Source organism: Rattus rattus, chromosome X (genome assembly GCF_011064425.1).
Source record: "Rattus rattus isolate New Zealand chromosome X, Rrattus_CSIRO_v1, whole genome shotgun sequence".
NCBI classification, from domain to species: Eukaryota; Metazoa; Chordata; class Mammalia; order Rodentia; family Muridae; genus Rattus; species Rattus rattus.
The window spans coordinates 93,866,143-93,891,785 of NC_046172.1; the positions used below are offsets into that span (position 1 = coordinate 93,866,143).

At 42.0% G+C, this 25,643-nt stretch overlaps 1 protein-coding gene across 1 annotated transcript in view; it reads left to right on the forward strand.

Annotated features, from left to right (window-relative positions):
• The window catches only part of Col4a6 (collagen type IV alpha 6 chain), a 71,774-nt gene that overhangs the window by 21,031 nt on the left and 25,100 nt on the right, over window positions 1-25,643 (forward strand). The window contains exons 11-25 of the mRNA XM_032889457.1: window positions 98-151; window positions 8,083-8,142; window positions 9,193-9,237; window positions 9,697-9,750; window positions 10,450-10,519; window positions 11,535-11,642; window positions 12,757-12,906; window positions 14,283-14,387; window positions 15,320-15,480; window positions 16,287-16,466; window positions 17,181-17,364; window positions 22,363-22,434; window positions 22,630-22,737; window positions 23,719-23,940; window positions 24,302-24,463. Coding sequence (XP_032745348.1) covers window positions 98-151; window positions 8,083-8,142; window positions 9,193-9,237; window positions 9,697-9,750; window positions 10,450-10,519; window positions 11,535-11,642; window positions 12,757-12,906; window positions 14,283-14,387; window positions 15,320-15,480; window positions 16,287-16,466; window positions 17,181-17,364; window positions 22,363-22,434; window positions 22,630-22,737; window positions 23,719-23,940; window positions 24,302-24,463 — 1,735 coding nt within the window. The remainder of the gene's footprint in view (window positions 1-97; window positions 152-8,082; window positions 8,143-9,192; window positions 9,238-9,696; window positions 9,751-10,449; window positions 10,520-11,534; window positions 11,643-12,756; window positions 12,907-14,282; window positions 14,388-15,319; window positions 15,481-16,286; window positions 16,467-17,180; window positions 17,365-22,362; window positions 22,435-22,629; window positions 22,738-23,718; window positions 23,941-24,301; window positions 24,464-25,643) is intronic.

Sequence of the window (25,643 nt, forward strand, 5' to 3'; positions counted from 1 at the left end):
CTCCCTACTGAGCAGTCCAATTACTTTGAATGAGCATCTATCCTTCATGTTCATTGTATTTTTGTCGCTACTCATTAGCCTTTGGTTAATTTTTCAGGGTGAACCAGGGCCTCCAGGTTTCCCAGGCAGGAGTGGCCTTCCAGGTATCCCGGTAAGTCTTCTTACTTTGTAAATATATATTCAGGTTCTGATTAAATAAAAAGCACAATATCTTTAACAGGAAAATCTCCTTCCATGGTTACTGCTGTGAATGTTACCATCTTCACAGAAAGCCTTGAAAGAAATATTCTTGTTTCCTGACCTTCTGAAACATTTAGCATAACTCTCCATGAAGCTGTGTTTCACATGCCATCAGCTCAGACTTTAGAGTTAGAACAGACCTAGGCTTAACTTATGGGTCAAGAATCTCTTAATATTTCTGACTATTTTCCTCGCCTACAAAAAGAGGACAGCGATGGGCTTTATCTGAAGATTAAACGAGATTAGCCACACTAGAGAAAAACTTTGTACATAGTTGACACTTATCAAATGCTCAGTAAACAATATCTTTTCTCAGTAATCCCATCTTTACTCTCCTAGCTGCCTTTCTAGCTTAGGTTCTTACACTCAGCAGATGTTTTCAAAAGGCTTCTATGTGCCAGGTTTTCTACTGAACTCTGAGGCTATAAGAGCAACTAAATAAAAGTTCCTCTGTCCTTGAAATTATGTCCTAATGGAAAACTGATAAAGAATGTAAAAAATGAGAAATGAATCAATAGCAAACGCAGGGGCCCATAACGTGGCTTATTGGTACACTGTTTGCCTTGCATGCCCAAGGCCCTAGGTTCTATTCCCACTGGCATAAAGAAAACTAAGCAAAAAAAAAAAAGTCCATTCAATGGTGATATATACAAGATGGAAGACGTATGCAGTGATGGAATCTAGAAGAGAAAACACTTGGGAGAGAGTGGTCAACAAAAGTCTCTCTGAAAGAGGTCCTATATAAGCCAAGAACTGTATAATATGAAGTAGCGGGTCATGTAAATATTATAAAAAGTGTTTGTAGGCTGAGGGCACCCTGAATACCAACATCTGTGGTTGACTTGCTCAGCACTCCAGAGGCGCAGCATGGTGAGTGGTCAGAGCCCAGGACGGTAGTATATAACTATTATCCCATTAATTAGGAGGCTGAGGCAGAAGGATCACCATGAGTTCTCAGAAACCATGTGCTACACTTCAAGACCTTATCTCAAAAAGTCAAAATAAAACAGCCAAGTGGAAAGGAAATGACAAACTGAGAGATGTCAATAAACAAGCAGAGACTTTGGAGTCCGCCACAGCTAGCTTCAAAGTCAACTGTGGCTATTATTCAAGAGTCACGATGGTGTGTGTGTGTGTGTGTGTGTGTGTGTGTGTGTGTGTGTGTGTGTGTGTGTGTGCAGATGCACATTTATACGTGTATGCATGTGTGCAGAGGCCCAAATATGGCATAGGATGTCTTCCTGGACTGCTCTTCACTTTATTTATTGAGGCAGGCTCTCCCACAGAACCATGACCATCCCAGGGATCCCTTCCTTTGTCTTCTGAGTGCTGGGATTGCAGGGTGTGTTAAGTGGGTTCTGGGAATCTATACGCTTCTCTTCACAATTGCACGGCAAGCATTTTATCCCATCTCCTCATCCCTGGGCTGTGTTACTAAGATCATTTTGGCTGGGTAAGGGAGAGACTGGAGGATCCGGAGCAGTAAGCACATGTTATTACAGCGGCCCAGGCAAAAGATGGTGGTGATAGCTCAGGCCCTGGTGATAGCAATGAAAAGGGAGGCAAGAGGGAAAGATAAACATTTTCTTGTGGGACATTTCAAACACATAAAAAGACAATGGCATCATGATCTTTGGACGTCCACATTACCTTGCTTCCCTAATTAGCAGCAGCACGTGGTCTGTCTGAAGCATATTTCATCATAAATACTTCTGTGTTGTTCAAAAATAAGGACTTTTTGAAAACTCAACAATTATTATGTAACATTAACTAAGCAGGCAGAGGTCTATGATCATAAATGTAGTTTCCTGGTGCCTTGTTTACGTGAGAACCCGAAAAAGGCCACAGCATTGTATTTGGTAGTCTCTTACCTCACAAAATGTGTTTGGAAGAAACTGACAACATGTTCATGGATTTGGGTTACAAACCAGGAGAAAGTGGCAGAATCCAAGATAGCAAGGCCTGTCCCCACTTGCCTGCATGGGGGAGTAACTGTGAACTCTAGACCTGCCGGTTGCACTTTGAAATTCTTGGTGTCTTACCAAGTGGTCAGGAAGCACAGCCAGAGGAGCCAGTGGCACAGACTGCTTCCATAAGGGCTCCTGTTACCCCCACAGGACAAAGGGACATAAAGAATCATTTGTTCTATGCCCTTGATTTCAATCAGTTTTGCAGCTAGTGAGTGGGAAAGGAAGTAAGGCACAGTGTTGGAGGTAGAACACCCCCACCTCAGCCTCCACTCCTGAAGCTGCTGCAGTATTTTCTGTGTATGTGCAATACGGCAGTGGCCATGGCTAGTCTTCTTCCCGAGGCCCCAAATACACTGTGTTGAAGATTGTTTTTCACAAAGCTTGGCCTTGTAATGACATAATCTGTAGCTCTATGACTACCGACCCAGCTCTTGATGTGTGGCTCATCCAAAATGAGATGATCTGTACTGTAAGCAAACACACACTGGATCTCAAAAACACCAGAGTGCATAGAGTAATTTGAGACAGTTCTTATTCTTTCCTGGATTTGGTAGCCATTAAAATCTGTATTCCACTTTTAAAGTACAGCTACTGGAAAACTGCAAGTGCCATCATGTATTTGTATCAGATGGCATTTTGCAAGGAGGTTTGGGAATAAGGCTTGCACCATTCTCCATAGAGCATTTTGTATAGACTCTAGTCACCTAGCATCATCCCTGTGAGGTGAGTGAGTGAGTCCAGGTTGGCCCCTCTTCTCCTGTAGAGGACATCATGCCCTGAGCAGGTGAAGAGGCTTCTCCAAAGACGCATAGGTTCTCAGAGAGCTGAGACTGTCATTCAGTATGGAATTTTGTTGTTTTTATTCTCAGGATTTTCTAGTTGCTTTTTTTTTTTTCTCAGAACGAATAAATGTTGAATCATTTTAACCAATTATTTTCCTTTTATTGAAATGGATTTTTTTATCACATATACATCCTGATTACAGTCCCCCCCCCTCTAGTTCCTTCCCACATTCCTTCCCATTCATTTCCATTCCCTGTTTGTCTCCCATTAGAAAACAAACAAGGTTCTAGGAGATAATAATAAAATGTAATCAAATAAAATAAAATAAAAAAGAACACACTGGAATTGTACAAAACAAGAGCTCATGACAAGTCACAAGACAGAGATCCACTCATTCACACACTCAGGAATCCAATAAATATAAAACCGCTAAACTAGAAGCCATAATATACACACAGAGTACCTGGTGCAGAAGTACAGGCCCATGTTTTCATGCAGTATTGCTGAATGCTGGCAGTTTAGAATCTGTTTTCTCATACCATACTGCCCCCTGCAGTCCAGTTCATCCAGAGGAGATGTTTTGGCTCTAAATCGCCAAGATTTAATGATCTCTGCTGCTCTGGGATTTGGGATTCACTGACCAAGCTCACCACCTCCCTCCCCTTTCTGTACTTAGACCCGGGAGGATTTCCTCCACTGCAGTATGGATGCTTTCCCTTTATGCCTGTAAAAGAGACTGGCTGACGACAATACTTGCTGGTAAATCGCAGTACTGTTCCCAGCTCAGTAATTTCAACGTTTCATAGTTCTGGTTGAAAAACAGAAACCCTAGCTGGAAAAAAAAAAAAAAAGCATCGAAGCTGGGAAATACCTCCTTTTACATACCACCCCGTATTACATAGAACAGAAATCAAGGATGAGCTTCTCAGCTCACTGCTACACGGATTCAGTGGGTGACAGTGGCTAAATCATAAACAGCCTTCACTCTTCTTCTATCTGCCTGCTTAATGTGGATGCTTGTGAATACCTCAATACTCCTGACAGGGAAGTTACCAGGGGAAAGCTGACAGCATATGTGAACTGTCATGAGCCCCCATCATTGAGCTTTCAATAACCAATGCTTACTGAAAAACAAGGCCCTGCGGAGGACAGAAATCTCTAGGGACTCAAAGTACTCCTCTTATTTCCCACTGTAGCTGGAATCTTTGCCGGAGATAAAATGCCCAATCTGATAAATGTGTGCCTGGCATTTTTTCTCTTGCACTCCCAGTGGTAAAGAAAAAAAAATCCCCAGTTTTCTGGCTTTGTCCCAGCATCATTCACTTTACCTCGCTTGTCCCTAGCAGCATGCTCACACTTGTAGGTCACAGGTCCTTCCATGCCGGTTGTCAGAATTGTATACACACGTGCCTTTTATTCAAGGACTACGGACGCATAGAAGAAGCTAGAACGGCAATGTTCAGGGAAAGAACAGAGATGAAACTGGCAAATCCTGAGGGTTAAGTAGTCAGTAGATCTGAGGGAACTCCTGAGTACGTGGAGTCTCACCTGACTGAGTCTCCTCAGAAACAAAAAACAGCACCAGGAGCTGGAGCTTGGGAGGGGGATTGGAGGGGCTGGAAGGCTAAGCTAGTGCCCTAAGAAGTCTTCTGGGCTTGGAGGAGCAGGAGGATGGGGGCAGCGTGCAGGCCTGTTTGAGTCAAGGCCAACAGTAAAGGGTCAGGTCCGGATATCCATCTAGAACAGCTTGTTCAGCAGGGTCTCTAAACAGTGCTTCCCTGTGCTGGGACACAAGCTGAGACCATGGTCGGGAGCTCGCCAAGCCATTCATCTTTTATTGGCTCAAATAGAGAGAGGAAGTGGAGAGAGAGGAAGACAAAGAAAAGAGCAGAAAAAAAAGGAGAGTGGGGGAGATTTCCTTTTTCACATATTTATTTATATTATTATTATTTTTTATTATTTTTATTATTTATTTTTCTTCATACTTTTCACAAACTCTGGACCTCAGAAAGGAAAAAAATGCAGGTTGTCTCACTTTCTGAAGCCGTAAAACACACCTTCTATTTCTACTCCTGGGAAAGACAGGGCAAATTACAGTTCCTAAGTATGTTGTTGTTGTTGTTGTTGTTGTTGTTGTTGTTGTTGTTGTTGTTGTTGCTGCTGCTGCTGCTGCTGCTGCTTTTGTTGCTGCTGCTGCTGTTGTTGTTTACCGTTTGCCGTAGTTTTATTCTCTGTGTCACTATTGCACTCAAGTCAGCAAGTATTTAGTGGATCACTTTGCACATGTGCAGTTGGCAATAACATGCTTCAGAGGGAGACAGGAAAGACCATGAGGAAGGTTTCCCACTTACAAGACTTTCTTACATTTAGTCTTGGTGACTAAAGAGTTTGGGGCAGCACTGCAACATTTTTGGGCAGGTCAGGGAAGGTTACTTGAATTATCCAACCTTAGAGGCCACTAGACATTTTCCACAAAGTGGCAGCATACTTTGGTTTCCAATTTGATTTTTTTGGTTTTGTTGTTGTTGGTTTGTTTTGGTTTGTTTAATTTTTTTAGGTTTTTTTAAGACGAGGTTTCTTTGTTTAGCCTTAGCAGTCCTGGACCTAGTTCTGTAGAGCAGGCTAACCTCAAACAAACTTCTGCCTGCTGTTGCTTCCTGAGTGCTGAGATTAAGGTCGAGTGCCACCATACCTGGCTTTGTTTCCGATTTGAAATATGGGGGTGAAGGAGGCTAAGATTTCAAAGAAGTTTGCATTCCATTTGATTTTTTAAATTATATTTTTATTTAACATTTGAGAATTTCATAGAATATATTTTGGTCACATTCATTCCCTTCCCCCAACTCCTTCAAGCTGTTCTCCCACCTTCTACTCACCCAACTTCATGTTGTCTCTCTCTAAAAAAGGTGAAGTTGGGGAGTCCAGACGCAGTTGTCACAGTTCTTTAAATTGACACTGATGATGGCCGCTTTAGAAACATACTGCCAGAACAGACACCATGACCAAAGTGTCTTATAAAGGACAACATTTAATTGAGCTGGCTTACAGGTTCAGAGGTTCAGTCCATTATCATCAAGGGAGCATGCCAGCATCCAGGCAGGCATGGTGCAGGATGAGCTGCGAATTCTACATCTTCACCTGAAGGCTGCTAGTGGAAGATTGACTTGCAGGGAGCTAGGGTTAGGGTGTTATGCCCACACCCACACCTATTCCCACAGGGCCATACCTTCTAATAGTACCACCCCCTGGGACGAGCATGTACAAACCATCACAAGAGCTGAACTCTGCCAAGACAGAGAAGGAAAAAGAGAAGTACTAACCAAAATCCTATTTGAACTGTACCCTTCAAAGATACTCTCCCCTCAATGAAAAAACAATAGAAGACCCAAAATTGAATTTTTTAACTCTTGAGTCTACAAGGAGACACAGGGATATTCATCTAGGTTGCAGTACTTGTGGTAATACACAGACTTTTTTAAAAGTAGAAAAAGGTACAGATGGGATCAAAACAGTGCCCTCATACCAGCTGAGTCAGGTGACACCGAGGAAACAATGAGAGATATGCCACATCAACAGTTAGCATCTTTTGACAAGCTTATATTTGAGAAAGCTACATTTCCTCCTTTGTTTTTACAATGGAAATAAATGCTGCTTGATTAAATCTATGCTCCAACAGGTATAATTTTAAATAGCTACAACTGACTTAAGTTTTCCATGAAAGACTTTATTCACTTTTGTAATGATTATTTCTATAACTGGGGCCTGGATATTGGCTCTGGACCCAGACTTGACAAGATTCTCTCAGAATGCTTCTTAAATTTCCTGTTTGTCTCTAGGAAGCGCATAAATCAAATCCATAGCTATAAGTCCTCGGCTCTTGTAGGCAATGCAAAAGGAACTAATTAGCACCTAACAAACCCCTTTGGTGTATTCCTAGCATATGACAAGGTACTTAATAGTACCAGTAAGGAGCTGTCAATTGAACTATATCTTTCCCATGGAAAAGGATGCTGTAGTTCTTGTATGTAAATGTCTTCCTTCTAGTAGAGATTCCCAAGCATTTATTTAATCTCTCATTGTTTTGTCAGAATCAAGTTCCTAGATGGCAGAATGCAGCTGCTTCTCAAAAAGGGCTCTGGAGTCATAGAAGACACAGCTTTCTCATTGATTTTTATCCTTCCTGGAAGTTCCTTTCCTGGTCTATAAAATCAGTGTGGAGGTTTAGGCACCTTTCCATTCCACGCTGTTAGCTCATGATGCTGCTACAAGGGCATGTGTACTGGCTAGGTTTGTGTGTCAACTTGACACAAGCTAGAGTCATCACAAAAAAGGAGCCTCAGTTGTGGAAATGCCTCCATGAGACCCAGCTGTAAGGCATCTTCTCAACTAGTGGTCAAGGTGGGAGGACTCAGCCCATCATGGGTGGTGCGGTCTCTGGGCTGGTGGTCTTGGGTTCTATAAGAGAGCAAGCTGAGCAAGCCAGGGGAAGCAAGCCAGTAAGCAACATCCCTCCCTGACCTCTGCATCAGTTCTTGCTTCCTGACCTGCTTGAGTTCCAGTCCTGACTTCCTTTAGTGATGAACAGCAATGTGGAAGTGTAAGCTGAATGAACCCTTTCCTCCCCAACTTGCTTCTTGGTCATGATGTTTGTGCAGGAATAGGAACCTGACTAAGACAGCTTGCAAGAGTATTTTAGGGGAAAGGCATTACTTCTAGAAGCACATGGTAACACTCAATGAATAGTCCAAAAAACAAAGAACATTCCCTAAGAAATCAGTAGAGTTGGTTTGAAATTGCCTCCTTCCTTTGAATGGAGCCAGACAACCAGTGAGGAAATGATTGATTAATTGATTGGTTTGTTGATTGACTAATTGATTCATTGGTTATTTGATTGAGATATAGTCTTGCTACGTAGCTTTGGCTGACCTGACATTCACTTGTATAGCCCAAGCTGGTCTCGAATTCCTTTTCTGCCATCTCAGAATCTTTCTGCCTTTGCCTCCAAAGAGCTGGAATTATAGGTATGTGCCACCACACCATCCCAATGAGAAAATGAGTGTTATAATTTGTGGCTTCTCTTTTCCTTCAGGAACTTGGATCTATTGGAGAAAAAGGAGAAAGGGGGATCCTTGGATTGCCAGGACCTAGGGTATGAACCTGGAGTACTATTTGCCTATGTTTGTCAAATCCCCTCCTCTAATTTCTTTTCTTTTTCTTTTCTTTTTTTGAAAGAGATGTAGCATTTTCTTGTCTTCACATTATTTCTTGTTGGCCCTTTTCTTATGTAACTTGATGGCTGGCTAAGCTTCTTTTCTCTTCTCAACGTCCTGGCAGGCTTGCCTCTCCACTTCTCCCCATTCTTTTGACTGAATGGCTTCCTCGAATAAGGAATGATCTAACCACTACACCTAGGTGGCTGCATAGTCCACTTGCACTTCCGACATTCATGAATAATTTTCTTCTGAGCTAAATAATGGTGCATATGTTTTCTTGGTTTTTTTTCTATTATGCTCTAAGGGAACACAGGCAAGAAGTAGAACAGGAATAGAAGAGTGACAAGTGTAATCTTCACAGGACATAAACTTCTAGAACACAGAGAATAATGTGTGGAGTCAGCACTTTGTAAAATTATCTTATTTTGAGTGGAGACATAATTATCATTTCTTCTGATTTTTTTTAGCTTTCAGGAACTAATACATTAGGTTATAAGAAGTTGGTCAACGGGGTTGAGGATTTAGCTCAGTGGTAGAGCGCTTGCCTAGCAAACGCAAGGCCCTGGGTTCGGTCAACTTTTATTTATCATAAGCATGTCTTAGAAAATTGTGCTTTTACTTTGTCAATGATGTTAAGTCTCTGAGTATTTAGCAATACCTCATTGCTCTGTCATTTCTTTACCCGCTATCCCTTATCCTTTTTCTTGAAAAACTCATAACCACCAACAAAGAATATGTTTATAGTAGCAGACAAGAGGTCGTCTGATAGTCTATTTAGAATCCTCTGACTTGGAACCAATGCAGTTATGTATAATACCGTACAACCCTACTAAGGGCCTTCTAATGTTTCAGTTTACTTAGTCTAGGACGATTTTCTTACCTGGGTTTAGGAGCTACTATTCATAACTTTGTTATGTGAGTCTGGCTGACTTTTTTCCCTAGTATAATCTATTCATCTTTCTAAGGTGTGGTTCTTCGATTTACAGGGTCCCGTGGGTTCAGAAGGAATACAAGGATATCCAGGGAAACAGGTATTTTGAGTAATATCCATAAAGCCTTGATATTCAGAATCCTAATCAAAAGATAATTTCGCTTTTTAACTGGCCAAATGGAAGTATTCCTTATGATGTAAATCGTCCACTTTCTTTAATAACGTAATTTTATAATCTTAGGGACTCTGATTTTTTGTTGTTTTTGTTGTTTTTACCCAAAAAGATGGATAACATTTTGTGTTTTGCCATGCCATAGTGCAGTAGTGTATGGTGCACGTTATCAAGAATCAGCTTGCATTCACGCTCTTGTGACTCTTATGCACTTTAATATGCAAGTTGACTACCAGATGCCATATTGTCATCTGGAGAAATTTACAAAGCTGTACACACTCTGTATGACTGCAAAATCCCTATACAATTTTCCCTGGCCTAATCCACAGGCCAGCCCACTTTATATACTCTACATGGACTTAGTGATAACTATGTTTCTATCACCAGGGAAAGAAGGGGACTTCAGGTTTTCCTGGGACTAACGGGTTCCCAGGAATTAAGGTAAGATCATTGGGAAGTACAACTCCCAGATTTGAAAAGTGAAAAAGTGAGGGATTCCTATAAATGGCTACTTATGAAATAGATTGTTTTTAATATTTTGATATTTTAGATGCCATATTATTTTCTTAAGAAATGCACGCACATAAAGCTGATAACCATTCCTCAGATGTTACCAACATTTAGCATTTAAAATTCTCTACTGACAATGCATCCTCTTATTGTCGACCCTAACACCCACTCTGGGTGTTTCTCTGAATAAGATTTTAGTCACTGAGTCTGTATTTGTGGAGATTAGGACTCTAGACTTCCTTTGTCATTATTCAAACAAGGGTAGTAGCCTTTAGAATCTTAAGCCTGCTGAGAACAGAAGAAAACGATTGAAATTCAGTTTTCTCCTTAGCTGTGTTATCTGTGTTGTGATACATTTCCCAGGTCTAGAAACAAACTGTCTTATAATGGTGTTGTAAAAGCAACACTGAGAGCTCTAGTCCTTGACAAATTTGCAGATCCAGCTACCTATATCACCTTCATCTTCAATTTACTATCCTTAGAAATTAACCTCTGAATTACATGACCCTGGAAATGAGGAGTCAAGGAGGAAAGGACTTTCTACTTTCCTGGGGTTTGCTTTGAAGGCACATAGATCTTAGGTGACAGCGTCAAGACATCTTTTGTGTTTAATCTATTTCATCTTTTCAGGGTGAAAAGGGTAGCGTTGGTGTGCGAGGCCCAGACAGTTTCACTGATGCAGAAGGCACTGTGATCTCAGGTATAACTCTTTGTTGATCTGATTGGAGAAGAAAAGAGATTGGAGAAGAAAAGAGAAAGTGATAAATTCTATAGCTCCTGTAATTGTTGAAAAGATACATTGTCAGCCACTGGATTCCTGACAGTATCAAGGACCACTCACAGGTCCTGAATTTACTGAATGAATGGAAAGCCAATCTCTTAAACAGACAAGACAAGCCCAGCCTCCCTTTGTGTGTGTGTGTGTGTGTGTGTGTGTGTATCTGTGTGTGTGTCTGTGTGTGTTTATCCATCAACCACAAGAATTTAGGCTTTCCTAGGCCTGAATTTACTTGGCAGAAAGGTTCTCCTGGTAATGCTTAGAGGATTGATACCTTCCTCAGCTGAGCTGCCTTTAGCCTAAGACTATTGAATATGCAGGGTCTCATGTAAATGATCTGAAGCATGCTGCTGATCTAGTTGCTAAGAGACCTGAGCAGTATAATACTTAGAACGTTTGTTCTCCTCTGTCCTTATCCAAGTCACTGGGTATGGTCTGCTCTTCGTTTTCCCTGTGCCAAAGATCTAAATGTTCAATGTTCTACTCCCAGGAAACCTATAGCATGACTGTAAAAACATTGTTAACCATCTTAACCTCAACAGTAGACATTTAAGGCAACAGCAGTAGAAGTAGCTTCCTAGTACTTTCTAGGTCTTGTCAGAGAAGTCAGGCTCTAAAAAGACCAGGTTTTAAGTTAACAGTAACTTGCTATGATGGTACATGCTTGTGAATCCAGACCTTGGAAGTCTGAAACAGGAGGAAAGTAAATTCAAGGCCAGCCTGGATTATATGAGAACAAGTTAAAAAGTAAAAGCGTATCAGAGGCTTATCTCTGGTAGGCTCATTGTCAATTAAGACCATTAGCATCTAGAAGACCTAGGAATAACAACATGGAGCCTGCCAGGCCTATGATAGTTCCCCACATCTCTTGTCAGGCATTTTGCAGCAAGTGTGATCTGTTGTGTCTATTTATTCTTTTTTTTCACTGTAATGCCAGGTTTTCCTGGAGACCCTGGTATGCCAGGCCTCCCAGGCCTTAGAGGAGATGAAGGCATCCAGGGCCAACGTGGCCCTGCTGGCACGGCTGGCCTTCCATCGTTAACAGGTGAAACAGATTAATCCACTCTTTGCAATGAACAGTCTTCTCTGTACTCTAATTCCTAGCATCTTCCTCTATAACTCAGAATCCAATAACATGCCTGACCAAGGTCAAGGAAGGCTAAAGGATAGACTTGTCAGTACATTCTCCCATAACTAGCTCAAAGCTGGTTAGTGTATGTATAGAGAGGGCCTGGGTAAGCACTTTCCATTGAGATAAATGAGTCTCACAGATGGAAAGACAATTCCAGACTGCCACTAAGGCTGGAAGTAACTAGCCATCCGGGATGGGTGGTTGAAGCCCTCTCACTCTTCACTGGATGTGTCATCCAATCTTATACTTGCCAAGAGTTTTTAACAAATGAGAAGCTGGCTGTGCCTGAATCCTTAAGGTGGCTACTGGGGGAGTGGCTAAAGGTGTTGCTCAGTTGAAGATAACTCCTTGGAATGTGCGAAGCAATGAGTTCTATTCTCAGCATGAGATAGATAGAATATAGAGATATGAATGATATACCAGATAGGTAGATAGATAGATAGATAGATAGATAGATAGATAGATAGATAGATTGATAGAAGCAAAAATAAGATGAGATAAATCTGTATCTAGACCCTCCTGTAGACTTCGCTGTAGCACACAATGCTCCCAGCATCCTTTGGATGATACCCTTGAACCAAGCAATGCAGGAGCTGCATGCCATTCTATATGGCAGAGAAGTGCATGTCAGAATCTAGAAGACAGAGCTGTTCCTAATATAAACCCTCAGATGTGGGTCTATTAATGTCACTAGTTTCTAAATTCCTTGGAGAGAGGGGCCTCTGTAAGGATATTTGTGTTTTTAAGGCAGACATTCATAGGAGGCACAGTTAGACCCAGCACTGAAGTAGAACAAATGAAGCAGTGGGGGACTGGAAACCTAGGTTTGTCTCACATGTTAACCAGTTTCCCTGACAGTTAGGCTAACTGATCCCCAAAAACTTTCCTAACTGTCATGAAAGAAAAGAGCAAATGAGTTCCCAAATTCTTCCCTTGTATTGTTTTGTATACTTACTGCTGATTGGAAGGAATGTACCTAAACAGTAGTTTGCTGTAAGGAGCATTCTGTGTGGGTTTATCCTTCCAGGTCTTCCAGGTGCCCTAGGGCCTCAGGGATCTCCAGGCCTGAAAGGAGACCGAGGGAACTCAGGACGTACCACCTTTGGAGAAGCTGGCCTACCTGGCAGAGTTGGTTTGCCAGGTTTACCAGGCCTGCCCGGCCCATCAGGCCCACCTGGTAAGTTATCCCTTCCTTTTTTTTTAAAAATCTTGAGACAGGTTATGATCTAGAACTGCTATGATTTTGAGGGGGCCCCTCACAAGAGAAACAGTTCAGCCAGGATAGCTAACACCATTGGGGCACTGTATTAATTAGAGGTTTAGTCCATTATCATGATAGGAGGAAGGAAGGTAGTGTCCCTGCAGACATGGTACTGGAGAAGGAGTCCGGAGTCCTGCATCTTGATCCAACTGCTGCCTGGAGAGGACTGTCTAATGGGCAGCTAGGAGGAGGGTCCTTTTTTTCTTTTTGTACTGGCCCAAGCATACAATCTCAAAGCCACCTATATACACAGTGACACACCTCTTCTAACAAGGCCAGACATCCTAATACAGTCCCATTTCCCACAGGCCAAGCTTATTCAAACCACCCCAGGCAGCAATCAAAAACCCTACCCCATCTCTATCAGCCTCACCTATACTGACAGCAACAGCACTGGAGTGTGCATTTGATTATGAAATGAGCTCGCTAGCAGCCTGATGATCAAACACTAGCTTCTATCCTTCTGTAGTACACAGCTCTTAGCACCCACCACTCTACTCCCCACAGAACCCCTACCCCACTCCCCACCTCCTATCCCACTACATACCCCCCTCAGAATTTGGCTTGCTAGATTCTAGGGAAGCAGAACTGGATTTTCTGAGTTTGCTGTATTCAGCAGGGTTCCAGTTAGGTGGGCTGGAGATCTGAGGAAGGAGAAGCTATGCCTAGATCCTCAAGGTGTCTGCTAAAAATCCTTCATGAGGCTAGATGGGTAGCCCAGTTTGATAGAGTTTTCTTGCCATGTGCAAGGCAACAAGTTCTATTCCCAGAATGAGACTGATGATAGATTGATATATAGATATATAGATAGGTAGATACATACATACATACATACATACATACATACATACATACATACATACATAAAATATGCACAGAGCCTGTTCTTCTTAGATGGGATTCTGGATTGTGAGAAAAAGGCTAGAAGTATTGCCCAGCCTGTTTCTTTGCAGTCTAATCCTCTGGCAACTACTGCTGGCACCTACTTCCTCCTTTGCCCAGAGGAAACTTTCTGGGGTAGAGACTGGCACTGCTGAGTTGTTGAGTTATTTTGTTCATCTCTGAGTGCCCAGAATCTAGTGCAGTATGTGGAACCTAACAGTCATCATTCTGTTAGTAGAGTGAATGGAGCCAAACGAGAGTTCTGTTGGCTCTTCCCAGCAGGCTTGGCAGGGATTTTGCTCCTACTCTACTCTGTGTGTTAAGCCTCAAGGACCCAAGTCTTCGAGACTGAGGTGAGTCCTTAGGCTTACACCAGCCTCTAACCTTTTGGGTGCTTTTAAACTTTGCAGGTCACACATTTGTGTCTGGACCCCTGCTTAGCATAGAGCCTGGGTTACCTGGCCTCCAAGGAGAACAAGGCCTAAAAGGACATCAAGGCATCAAAGGAGTAAAAGGTCATTTTGTTTGTCTTCTCCCCCCACCCAAATCACTAGAGAAGCTTTAAAGGGATGGATCAAAACAATAGCCTTGGGAACCTGAATGTAAGCTCTTAAGAGGTTAGGGTATAGGACTGTTGGAAGTGCTGTAATTAGACCTCTCAGAATGAAGCTGGAAATTGAGGTCACACAGGACAAAAAGAGGCTTACAGGCCACTCTTTCCACCCCTAGAGCCTACTGAAGCTATTATCAGCATCTCAGCTGACCAGCACCTCTAATCCCAGTTTGTAAGACTTTGGCTAAAAACTGCTTCTCAACACCATTAACGTGAGGACTCTGTGTAGGTCAAGACCTGAGGCATAGAAAAAAACCACCTGGCTCCAATAAAGTGAATAGAGTCCCAGAAAGCTGCCTTATAAACCAAAATCCCCAATATCCAGGGGAGGCATCTAAGATGACCATTGAGAAATACAAATTGACCATGTCTATTCAAAATGCTTGGGATCAGAAATGCTTCAGAATTAGTAGTCTTTGGATTTTGAAATATTTACATCGACTTTGCCAGATAATAATAATTCCTAATATGAAAAATCCAAAATCTTCCTTGCTTAGAATTTCAGAGCATTTGTGCTCAGTGTTCACTAATCCGAAGAACAGATGATTCTCTCAGCGTTTCCAAGATCCCAGTTTTCTAAGAGTAAGAAGAGATCCTTCGGGATCATAGGGAAATGCAGCCACCCACATTTGTCACTTCTTGCTCTACAGACCATGCTCATGGAATCTCTGTAGACTATTTGGTTGTGTACTTATGAGTCAATAGCACAGATGCCGTCTGATGGACAGTGAACTTAGTCTTGGTCTCTGAAAGCTATTCGAATTCCACCCAAGGGGGGCTAAATAAGTCACTCTTTTCCCATGAGTTTATTGATGTTGTCTGTTTTTCCTTCAGGAGACTCTGGCTTTTGTGCTTGTGAAGGTGGTGCCCCCAACATTGGACCACATGGGGAATCAGGCCTGCCTGGGATACAAGGTCCCATTGGTCTACGTGGTATTAAAGGAACAAGAGGAGATCCAGGCTCTAGGGGCGCATCTGGCCCCGCAGGGACACCAGTAAGTCTTAATAAAGGTCCTCAGCACAGAAGGAGGAGTGGAGGATTTCAAATGTTCTTCACCCCCTATCACTCACTTTCCTAAGACACATGAAGGAAAGAGGAATAAAACAAATCTGTGATAACAATCTCAGGAGATTTTCTTTAATTCATGCAATTAGCCAAATCAATTCTTGTTTACTATTGGCAAGTAACAAATCACAGTGTTAATCGGGTACACAAGAAACTCCCTCAACAATTGAAAAGCTACAAGCACTCATTTTTAAAACTAAGCTCTAATTGAAAATTGTATAGATGGAGAAAATTTCCTGCAGAGGGCAAATTGAGAGCAACTTAGGAAATAAACAAAACCAAAACAAAACAATGGGCTTTTGATTTGTCACATGAAGAAAGCTCACCAGATGGTCTCTAAAGTCTCTTTGTCGGGGTTGGGGATTTAGCTCAGTGGTAGAGCACTTGCCTAGCAAGCGCAAAGCCCTGGGTTCGGTCCCCAGCTCTGAAAAAAAAGAAAAAAGAAAAAAGAAAAAAATAGTCTCTTTGTCTCCCTCCCTCTCTTCCTCATGCTAACTTAGTTCTCTGACCAGGCGAGGCTGCTTAGGGATGAAGATAAAGATCCATCCTCATAGATTTTAAAATTTAGAAAAGAGAAACTGTGAAGTAATTACCAAAGACAGTACATGATCACTGCCCAGAACAGTGTCAAAAATATCCTCAAAGTGCCTACCTGTTTTAGGTCATATCTTTGCCAAGCACTAGAGTTCTATGAAGACTGTATCTCCTGACTATTGTCTTTTGTTTCATTCTCAGGGGCTATTTGGACCTAGAGGTCAGACTGGCCTCAAAGGAAAGAAAGGAGAACCAACTGTCAGTAGAGGATCAAAAATGGCAGGGGACAAAGGTGACCCTGGTCCTCAGGGGATCCCAGGTTTGGCAGGAGCTCCAGGCAAGGATGGAATACCAGGTTTACCAGGCTTCCCAGGCACTCAGGTAAGTAGATCATTCCTGAATGATTAGTCCTATCAATCACCCTATTGGAATTAGGGACAATCGTTAGTAATCACTTTATGGATAAGGTAGACCAGGGAACTTGAGTCTCCTAACATGTTGACTCAATGCTTTCATTTTTCTGTAAATATAAGAATTTTTTTCTCAGAATGCTTATTGGTAAGTGCTAGGAAGAGTTAAACATGTTAATTTAAAAAAACTCAGCTTCCCAAAAGCTCCTTCCTCCTCGTTGCTTTCTTTGACCTCAACAATTGTTCATATCCTGCTTTCCTACTGTAGACCAGTGGTTTTCCTTCTTAATGCTGCAACTCTTTAACACAGTTCCTCATGTCGTGGTGGCCCCCAACCACAAAAACATGCCCACGGCTACTTTAGAACTGTAATTTTGCTACTGTTATGGTTTTTAATGTAAATATCTGACCTGTGAGTCCTATGGGGGTCGAAACCTACAGGTTAAGAACCACTACCAAAGTTAGATCATCCGGAGTTGATAAGACCCATTTTCTCTAAGAAAACTGAGAGGTTGATCAATAAACAACTAGAATGATGGAGAATTTGCACAAAACATTGCTCACTGACTGCTCTTTCCTGTGGTTAGAAGCCTTTTCAGAAAATAAAAGAAAAAGAAAAGAAAAAAGAAGCCTTTTCAGATAAGCCTTAGAATTATCTTTTGTTTTCTTTTTCTTTGTTCTCTAGGGAGACGATGGGTCTGGCTTCCCAGGTGAAAGGGGGTTACCAGGACTTCCTGGTGAAAAGGGCCATGATGGTCCAACTGGACCACGAGGAATTGGGCTGCCAGGACTTCCTGGGCCCCGTGGACTTCCTGGAGATAAAGGAGTGGATGGGTTACCAGGGCAACAAGGCCTCCGTGGAGCTAAAGGTGAATCATACAATCAGACAGTTTTGGACTTAAAAAATCAGCCTTTTGTAGAATGACTATGACTCATATGTATGAAATGCGTCATAAAAAGAGATTTGGCTAGCTGTAATCACTACCATCAGTCCTCAAGGGTTTTAAAATAGGAAATGGATCATAAGTATATTGTGGTAAGTTCAGAAGGTAGAACAACGTGGATTTTAGTTCTGCTTAATGAAGACCTGTTACTTGAGCTGTCTGAAAATGTCGCAGCTATTTTATGAGCTACGTTTATGAGCTCATATACCATACAAAAAAATTCAAAGGAGAGGATGGATGACTATGTTCCAAATACTATCAAAGTAGTTTGTGGCCAGATCGATAAATAGTCCTCTAAGTTGTATGATCAGCAGACATAAATGCTTTCCCACATTGTTCAGAGATTCTAACCTAAGCTTTATCTGATACCTAACTTCCTCACCTTTAGATAAGTTATTTTCCCACTTGCATTTTGAGAATTATAATAGGCAACATTCCTGCTTTTATATTATGAAGGTCCCATACCATAACTTGTCTTTTGTGCAGTCGGGACACCTCTTCATCACAGTTCTTTTCTGTTGTGACTTCTACAATTCCGTTAGTAGCACTATACTTTTTACTATTAGTGGCATTGTACTTCTAATTGTCATCAAAGTTTAAAAATTTAGGGTTATCTATTCTTACTTGGGAATGCCTCACATTATTTCCTTTATCTTCCAGTAAGTTCTCATGATCCCATACCTAGTTTATCAAATACCTATAGGCTTTTAGAAAAGATGGATGGATGATTGGATGAATAGATAGATGGATGGGTAAAGGAAATTTTTCTAAGTAGTTTCTCTTCTATTCCTTGCTGACTTTCCCCCAGTAAATTATATTTATGCATATTGTAGACAATTAAATACCCTTTTGCCATTTAGTCTTCCCTTGACTACTATATGTTGTTATTATTTAAATTATGCCCACTTCTACTAATGGTTTTCCCTTTAACAACAATATTGTAAAGTCTCTAGCTACTAAAGTAGATGTTACATCTTACCCTCACAACCTGCCTGGCAGAGTAGAACATTCCTTAAGAGACTAATATTTACTTACAGAAGAAAAGCCCTTCCTAATAACCTTGAATGGTCCAGAAATAAAAATAAAGATATCATGTCTTATATGTTCACGGTTTAAAATCTCTCTTAATTGATATAACAATCAGGATGGCACAGGCTAATACTTCATTCAAGATTCTTGAAACCAAGAGTCTTGAACAAGTTTGAAAAGCATTCTTTCCTAGGCCATATCTTATCAAACAATACTGTTTTCCTCTGAGAAGTTCTGGTTTCAGCAACAGATTTACTTCCCCTGTATTCCCCAAGGATATTAGTCATGGCCATTCTATTGCTCTTCAACTGCTAATGGATCATTCTAGGTCAGAGCATTTTGGAGGCAACCAGATTTTAAATTCAGTTATAACGCTTATAAACTTGTATGTCCTCAAGTCTTTTGGATATTACCAACAGTCTATTTCTTTATTTGAGATGAGGCTGCATCAGTGGAAGGAATCTTCATTTCTACCCCAAACATTACTAGTTCCTGGACACAAAAAGCCCTCAGGAAGACAGTGCTAATAAGCCTAGCCTGGAAGAAAATCTAGCCTTATATGGAAATCTACTTTTTGAAGTACCTAATTTTCAAACAAATACTTTATTTGGTTTTCATGTTGGATGTGCTATACGGTTGGTTGGTTGGTTGGTTGGTTGGTTGGTTGGTTGGTTGGTTGGTTGGTTTTTTGAAACAGGGTCTCTCTACATGGCCTTGGCTGTCCTAGAACTCATTATCATAGATGAGGCTGACCTTGAGATCAGCCTGCCTCTACACTTCGAGTACTGTGATTAAAAAGGTGTATAACACCATGTAAAATATACTTCATTTAGAGTGTTACCTCTTTTTTCTATAAAAGTTAAATATAAGTCACTCAAAGTAGTATACTTTCCAATCATTTAAACACAATTTTTGAGACTTCTAGTTTATGTGCAATAGCCATTTCTGTTACCACAAAATGTAAGATATTGTTCCTAAATGTTGCCTACTCTTACCAGTGGTAGCCCAGGATTAGCCATAGCCATTGGCAGAGAAGGGCAGGCCGGCATCAGAAGCTCTTCAACCTAGTGGTTTGAATTATTACAAACTCCAGGTACATTGACAGCTTATGGTCCCCAGAGAGGCTATGGCTCCAGATTCTCAATGTAATCTATCATTCAGGTTATTATCACAAGTCACTTCTGTATACTTGAGCATGTGTGAGTGCCAACACTCCACTCAATCCTCAAGATGAATGTGGTTGGCAGGTATATCTATCTAGGATGTACACAAACAAGACCTCCCTTAGGATTCAACAAACATGTGTCTTGGTTTCATTTTCTTCTTTCCTTGATTGGTCTAGGTGATTATTGTTGCAGCGGGGGAACTATTCACCTATTCACATTTGTCTCTGACCCCAAGAGTGTCTTAAACTACACTGTACTCTTTTGAAGGCAGGGTAATTGTGAGGCTTGGATGCAGAGGTTGCCACTGGCAACTGATTCTGCTTTAAGGCTTCCTTAGCACATACTTCCTGGGAACTATAGAAGTAGGTATGCAGTCCCTGAGAGGAGCTGACTTCCTTTACCTCACATGTTGATGGATTGACCAATCTCTAACTAATTGTATTCTCTGAACTTATTGGGTATAACTTGCCTTGCAAGATGCATGTACAAGGAGCCAAACAATTCTGGTCTCTATTATTTTGTCTCAGAACAAATAGAAAAGATAGACTCTTGAAAACTAGAGGTGCTTTATATTCTAAAGATTAATTTTGGCATTATACTGAAAATTCTGACTAATGTGATCATCGGTTGCACTTCTAAAGCATAGCATGGCTAGAGCAGACTTCTGCTTTATTGAGAGTGTCTGAATTCAGAAACAGGAATAAATGGTTAAAATCCAGATATGGTACAATGTAAGTCTTTAAACTTACCATTTTAAACCCCTCCTTGAAATAAAAATACAGTGTGTCTATGTCCAAATTATAAGGGGGTAGTTTTTTTTCCCCTTTCATTCAAAACTCTGGGCACCAGAAGAGTATAGGATTAAAATCTCTCTCTCTCTCTCTCTCTCTCTCTCTCTCTCCTCCCTCCTCTCTCTCTCAGTGAAGCATCTTACTGAAAGGTGCCTTTCAATGTCACACATTTCTACAATGCACAAGTAGCTCTCAGAAATAGTTCTGCCCCCTCGGTGTCTGACATAATGGAAGTGGGTATAACACATGCAAGAGGATTCATGCTTCAGGCATTGTACCTGTGGGAATATGGCCACAGGAGCACAATGTCTAGCAGGAAGAAAGCAGGGGATTGACTTATAGGAGCTCTTCTGAAGATCTCTCCTTAAAGAAGATAAGAACTGCTGCTATTCACTGAGCATATAGCAGAATGCCTGGCACTACTTCAAGTGTTTCTACCCCTGTTTCATGCACTCCTTGCAGATGCCATTAGGCACACAAGGCTCAGAGAACTTAAGTTTTTCCCACACAGGTGTGTGATAATAGAAGTAAGTTCTGTTTGACTCCTGGGCTCAGTACAATCAGTACATTATACTGTTCAAGCCTCAATGTTGATTTAGAACTAACACAAGTGATTTTTTTTTAACAAAACTTCATATTGGAAAGCAGGAAGGAAGGAAGAATGTCAGCTACTTGAGTAAGCAGTCTGAATCACAGGCTTTATTCGTAGTTTTCAAAAATTAATCTGAGGCTTACAGGTAGTTTTTAAAGCCATGTGTTTATATTTTTGGTTTTTTTTTTTAATATAGACAGATGCTGCAGAGTTTTAATGGAACTATTAGCAATGTGGCTTAAGACAGACCTTGGTGGATTGTTCTAATAGGACAGGCTAATTTTAGTTAACATAGCACTTTGAGAAAGTCCTTTTACAGACCGTCACTGGTAGTTTATTAAACCTCCCTTCTGTGATCCTATAGACTCTTTATTTGCAGGATAAATGAGCAAAAAAAGAATTTCCTATGTAAAAGACTATGCATGCTAATTTCAACATTTCGAATACTGAAATTGGCTAGCTCTATTCCCTGAGTAGCAGAGTTTATAGTTTCCAGTAAGGAGCTGAGGAGTCACAATTTGTCATGATGAAGTTCTTATGTGTTTCCCTAGTTTAGATATACAAATATCTGAACATGGATGGCCAATAAATTTTGGTAGGTTCAAAATGAACTGCTTTAGAAGAGCCCCATGATTTGGGGGGGGGACCTCCTTGCCAGAATAACGTTAGGACAAGAGAGTTGACACGGTGACTTAGAGCACTGGCTACTCTTCCCAGGACATGGCATCTATCCCCAGCACCTACACAGAGGCTCACAATCAGCTATAACTGTAGTTCCAGGAGATTCAGCGCCCTCTTATGGCTTCCTTGGGCACCAGCCACACATGTGATGCACAGATACACACACAGGCAAAACATCCAGAGGCGTGCAATTTTAAAAATAAAAAAGTTCAGATGTGAACTTTAATTATCATGGCTTCAAATTATCCACTCTAATAATATAGCATCATAAACCCTTAGTAATAAAACCCAAGCACCCATGCTACGGAGAGAGTTTATCTAAGGGAATGGTAAACAGACCATTACTGCTCACTGCTGTTCCTGCACAGGACACCACTAAGGATACCTGTGAGGTAACATCCTCTGCCTAGGTGATTGCTTGCCTGTCAGGTACCAGTGGTTTAGTGTGTAAAATTCTAGCACCCTGAACTGTAAGAACAAAGATAAGCATCTGCACTGTTATTGTCTCCCAAGAGCTACTCATGTCAAGCTTTCTGTGAGTCCTCCTAGCTGTTGGGTGGTGAGAGCACAATTGTCAACTAAATAAAATAGAAAAAAGGAAGCATGTAAGAGAAACTCTTTCCTGACTTCGTGAGCTCACAGTTCCATGTGTTATCATTTCCAGGAGTCACCTTGCCTTGTATTATCCCTGGGTCATACGGTCCATCGGGATTTCCTGGAGCTCCCGGATTCCCAGGTATGGACAACAGCACATGAGGGTCCTGCTGAGGGATTCCTCAGCAACTGAGGTAATGGCTTCTGAAGAGTGTATTATGAGGAAATGAGACTCTGGGAAGTCAGCAAGAGAGTAGAATACTTGAATAGACATTATAAACCTAACCTATCCATGCTAGTGTTCCTTTCTACTCACTACATACATTTGGGTTTTCAGGCTCTAAGGGAGCTCGGGGCCTCCCTGGGATTCCAGGCAAGCCCGGCACTCACGGAAGCAAAGGAGAGCCTGGAAGTCCAGGTTTAATCCATCTCCCAGGATTTCCGGGTAAGGAACAATGTCATCCACATCCCCCTGGGTGGCTGTTAAGTTTGAACTGTTTTCATCCTCCATCAAGGACTGTAAAGTAGGGTCTGCTCCCTGGATTGGCTGAGATGGTTTGAATTGACTTCCAAGCAAAACTGCCAAAGAGTGAGAGTAGAACATAGCAACAAGGGCCGAGAGAAACCAATGGAGTCAATCCCTTGGCTCTCAGATAAGGAAACTGATGCTTCACAAAGCCACTAGTGACAAAGTGAGGAGGCTATGATCATCTGCTTATCAGTCCTCTGGCAATATCTTAGATGAGCTTTTCAGAGGTCAAAGAAGAAAGTTCTCATCAGTCCAAAAGGAAGCTACCCATTTCTTCTCCTTTCCAGAGTTATTCCAACCTGAACTCCACAGGACTACAGTGTCCCACTGGTTCTCCATCTGCATTTCCTGGCTCAGCAACTACATCACCTGGGAACTTGACAGTCGTACACATTCTCCACCTTTTCACAATAGCCAGTGAGCAGAAACTTTAGAATAGAGCCAATAACCTATGTGTTACTCTAAGTTTCCGAACCACCGTTGTTCTAGTAGTGAAGTGTATATCATCTGCTCTAGTGTATAGCATCACTTTATTTCTTTCTACTATTCTCTGCCCACTCAAGAAGAGGGAGGCCATGACAGCAGAAGGTTTAAAACTGTAAGAGAGACTGAGCTTTGACTAGAAGGCTTTGGCGTGACTCGCATTCTTAACAACTACTGAGCCCCAGAAACAGAAACAGGCTGCTGAGCTGTGCCTACCCCCAGCATCACCAAACTAGAGCTTCCTTGCACTCATGTGGGGTAGTCCGAACCTCTGTACAAGTCCTCCAGAGTGGGGATCGCTGATCATTATCAATATGTGGCCTTTTGTATTAGAGAATTCAGTCTCAGATCTCTATCCAGACAGATTGGCTCGAACCATCCATGTTCTTTTGCTTTTTACCTTGTTACATTTAGGATTCCCTGGAGCTCGTGGGGAGAAGGGACTGCCTGGCTTTCCTGGGCTTCCGGGAATACATGGCTACCCGGGAAAAGCTGGCAGTCCAGGGGTACCAGGTTCCAAGGGAGTTGCTGGTGACATCTTTGGTGCTGAAAACGGTGCTTCAGGGGAACAAGGTCTACAAGGATTGCCAGGGGACAAAGGATTTCCTGGACACTCCGGCCTTCCAGGACCCAAGGGTAACTCTCTTGACCTCTTACTTAGCAATATACAGAAAGCTTTATAGTAACTGCTGTCTTTGCATGGATATGTGAGTAAAGATGCATGGCTGAATCTGGCATGGTTAATTAGGGAGCTAAATGACATTCTATTCTGTGTCTCTTTGGGGGGAAATTTTCCTAATGTGCTTGCAGTTCATGGTCCTTTTGTCGTAATTCCAAGAGTAGCTGTTGTAACCATTTATTACAGTGCTGCTGATGAGAGAAGACACTGTCATCTGACGTGAATCCTGGGCCAAACCCTTCCATCAGAAGATGGTTTGGTGACCTAGTGCCTCCCTGTTAACCAGGCTATAAATATCTGCCCCCTCCTTTTTATTAGGTTTGAGCGGGAAATCTGGTATGCTAGGCCCCAAGGGTGAGCGAGGCAACCCTGGAACATCAGGACCACCAGGACAGCCGGGACCCTCAGGGTCTACTGATCCATTTGGTATCAAGGGCACATCTGGACTCCCAGGAGCACCAGGCCTTCCAGGCATTTCAGGTAAATCCATTGAAGGATGAATCCCAACTTGACAGACTTTAGTTAGGCCTTTAGCTAAGGCATCCTGGGGACTGAGTGACAGTATGACATGCTCAGCATGTAGGGTATTTGACTTCCCTAACCTCTCTAGTTTCAAATCTCAGATCACCCTGGCTAGGCCAGACCAAAACACATTGCTACTGTTTAGCTTTTGAACCATGACAACAAATCTCTGTCACTTCCCTGTTCCAGGGCCTCCTATCCCCCTTTGATGCTTTGGCCTGCCTCTGGCCTTTTTCTATTAAAGAAACCACCCCGTGTTGAATTGTGTTAAACCCTCACTGCGGCTGTGTTAAGCCTGCTTTGAGCTACAGAGAAGCTGGAGCTAAGTGTGACCCCTCCCTCCCTCCCCTCCCTCCCTCTCCTCTCCCTCCCCCCCCATCAGCGGCCTGCCTGTAAGGAGAACAGACGGCTGAGAGTCCATGAGCAAAGAGTGGCTTTCCACTCAGTATTGGGGACTGACACGCACTGGTTGCAGCCTAACATTTGCAGATCACCTTTTGTTTGTCTGTTTACATCATCACCCTTACTCTGCCGCCTAGATTGCATCACTGACCGAGTGACTGAAGCTGGGTTATTGGCAGAGCCCATTAATATCCCTTTTATTTTCTTCATCCTTCTGTTTCTGGCTTCTTGATATAAGTTACTGAAGTGAAGGTCAAAAAAGAAAAAAGCCCACAAGCTCACTGACTAAGACTCCCCACTGGGGAGTTATGTGATTATCTACTATAACATGGTCTTCCTTACAAGGGATCCCTGGATCCCTGAACCCCTGCTATAGGGTTCGTTCCCATTGTAGTCCCCTCTCTTGTTGTAGAGTTACCTTCATAGCTTCCCATTGGAGTCCTGGGGCTCACAGTTACTTGATGTTTTTTCATTTCGTAGAAAGCTATGTCAGCCATTCATTGAGATCCTTGGGAGCCCAAATACTTCTGTCGTCATTGATTTAATCCTTTGGCTTTTTCATTTCCTTGCTTTGTACCTAGACATTCAACTTTAGCTGCAACTCAGGAGGTTAATCCCATTGACCAACTTCAAGCCCTGGTGAAAGAAGACTCAGAATACCTAGGAGACCAAATGGGCCTTGTGGGCTTCTACAATACTTGGCACTAGGGGGTCTTTCAAACCTAATGCCAAGGAA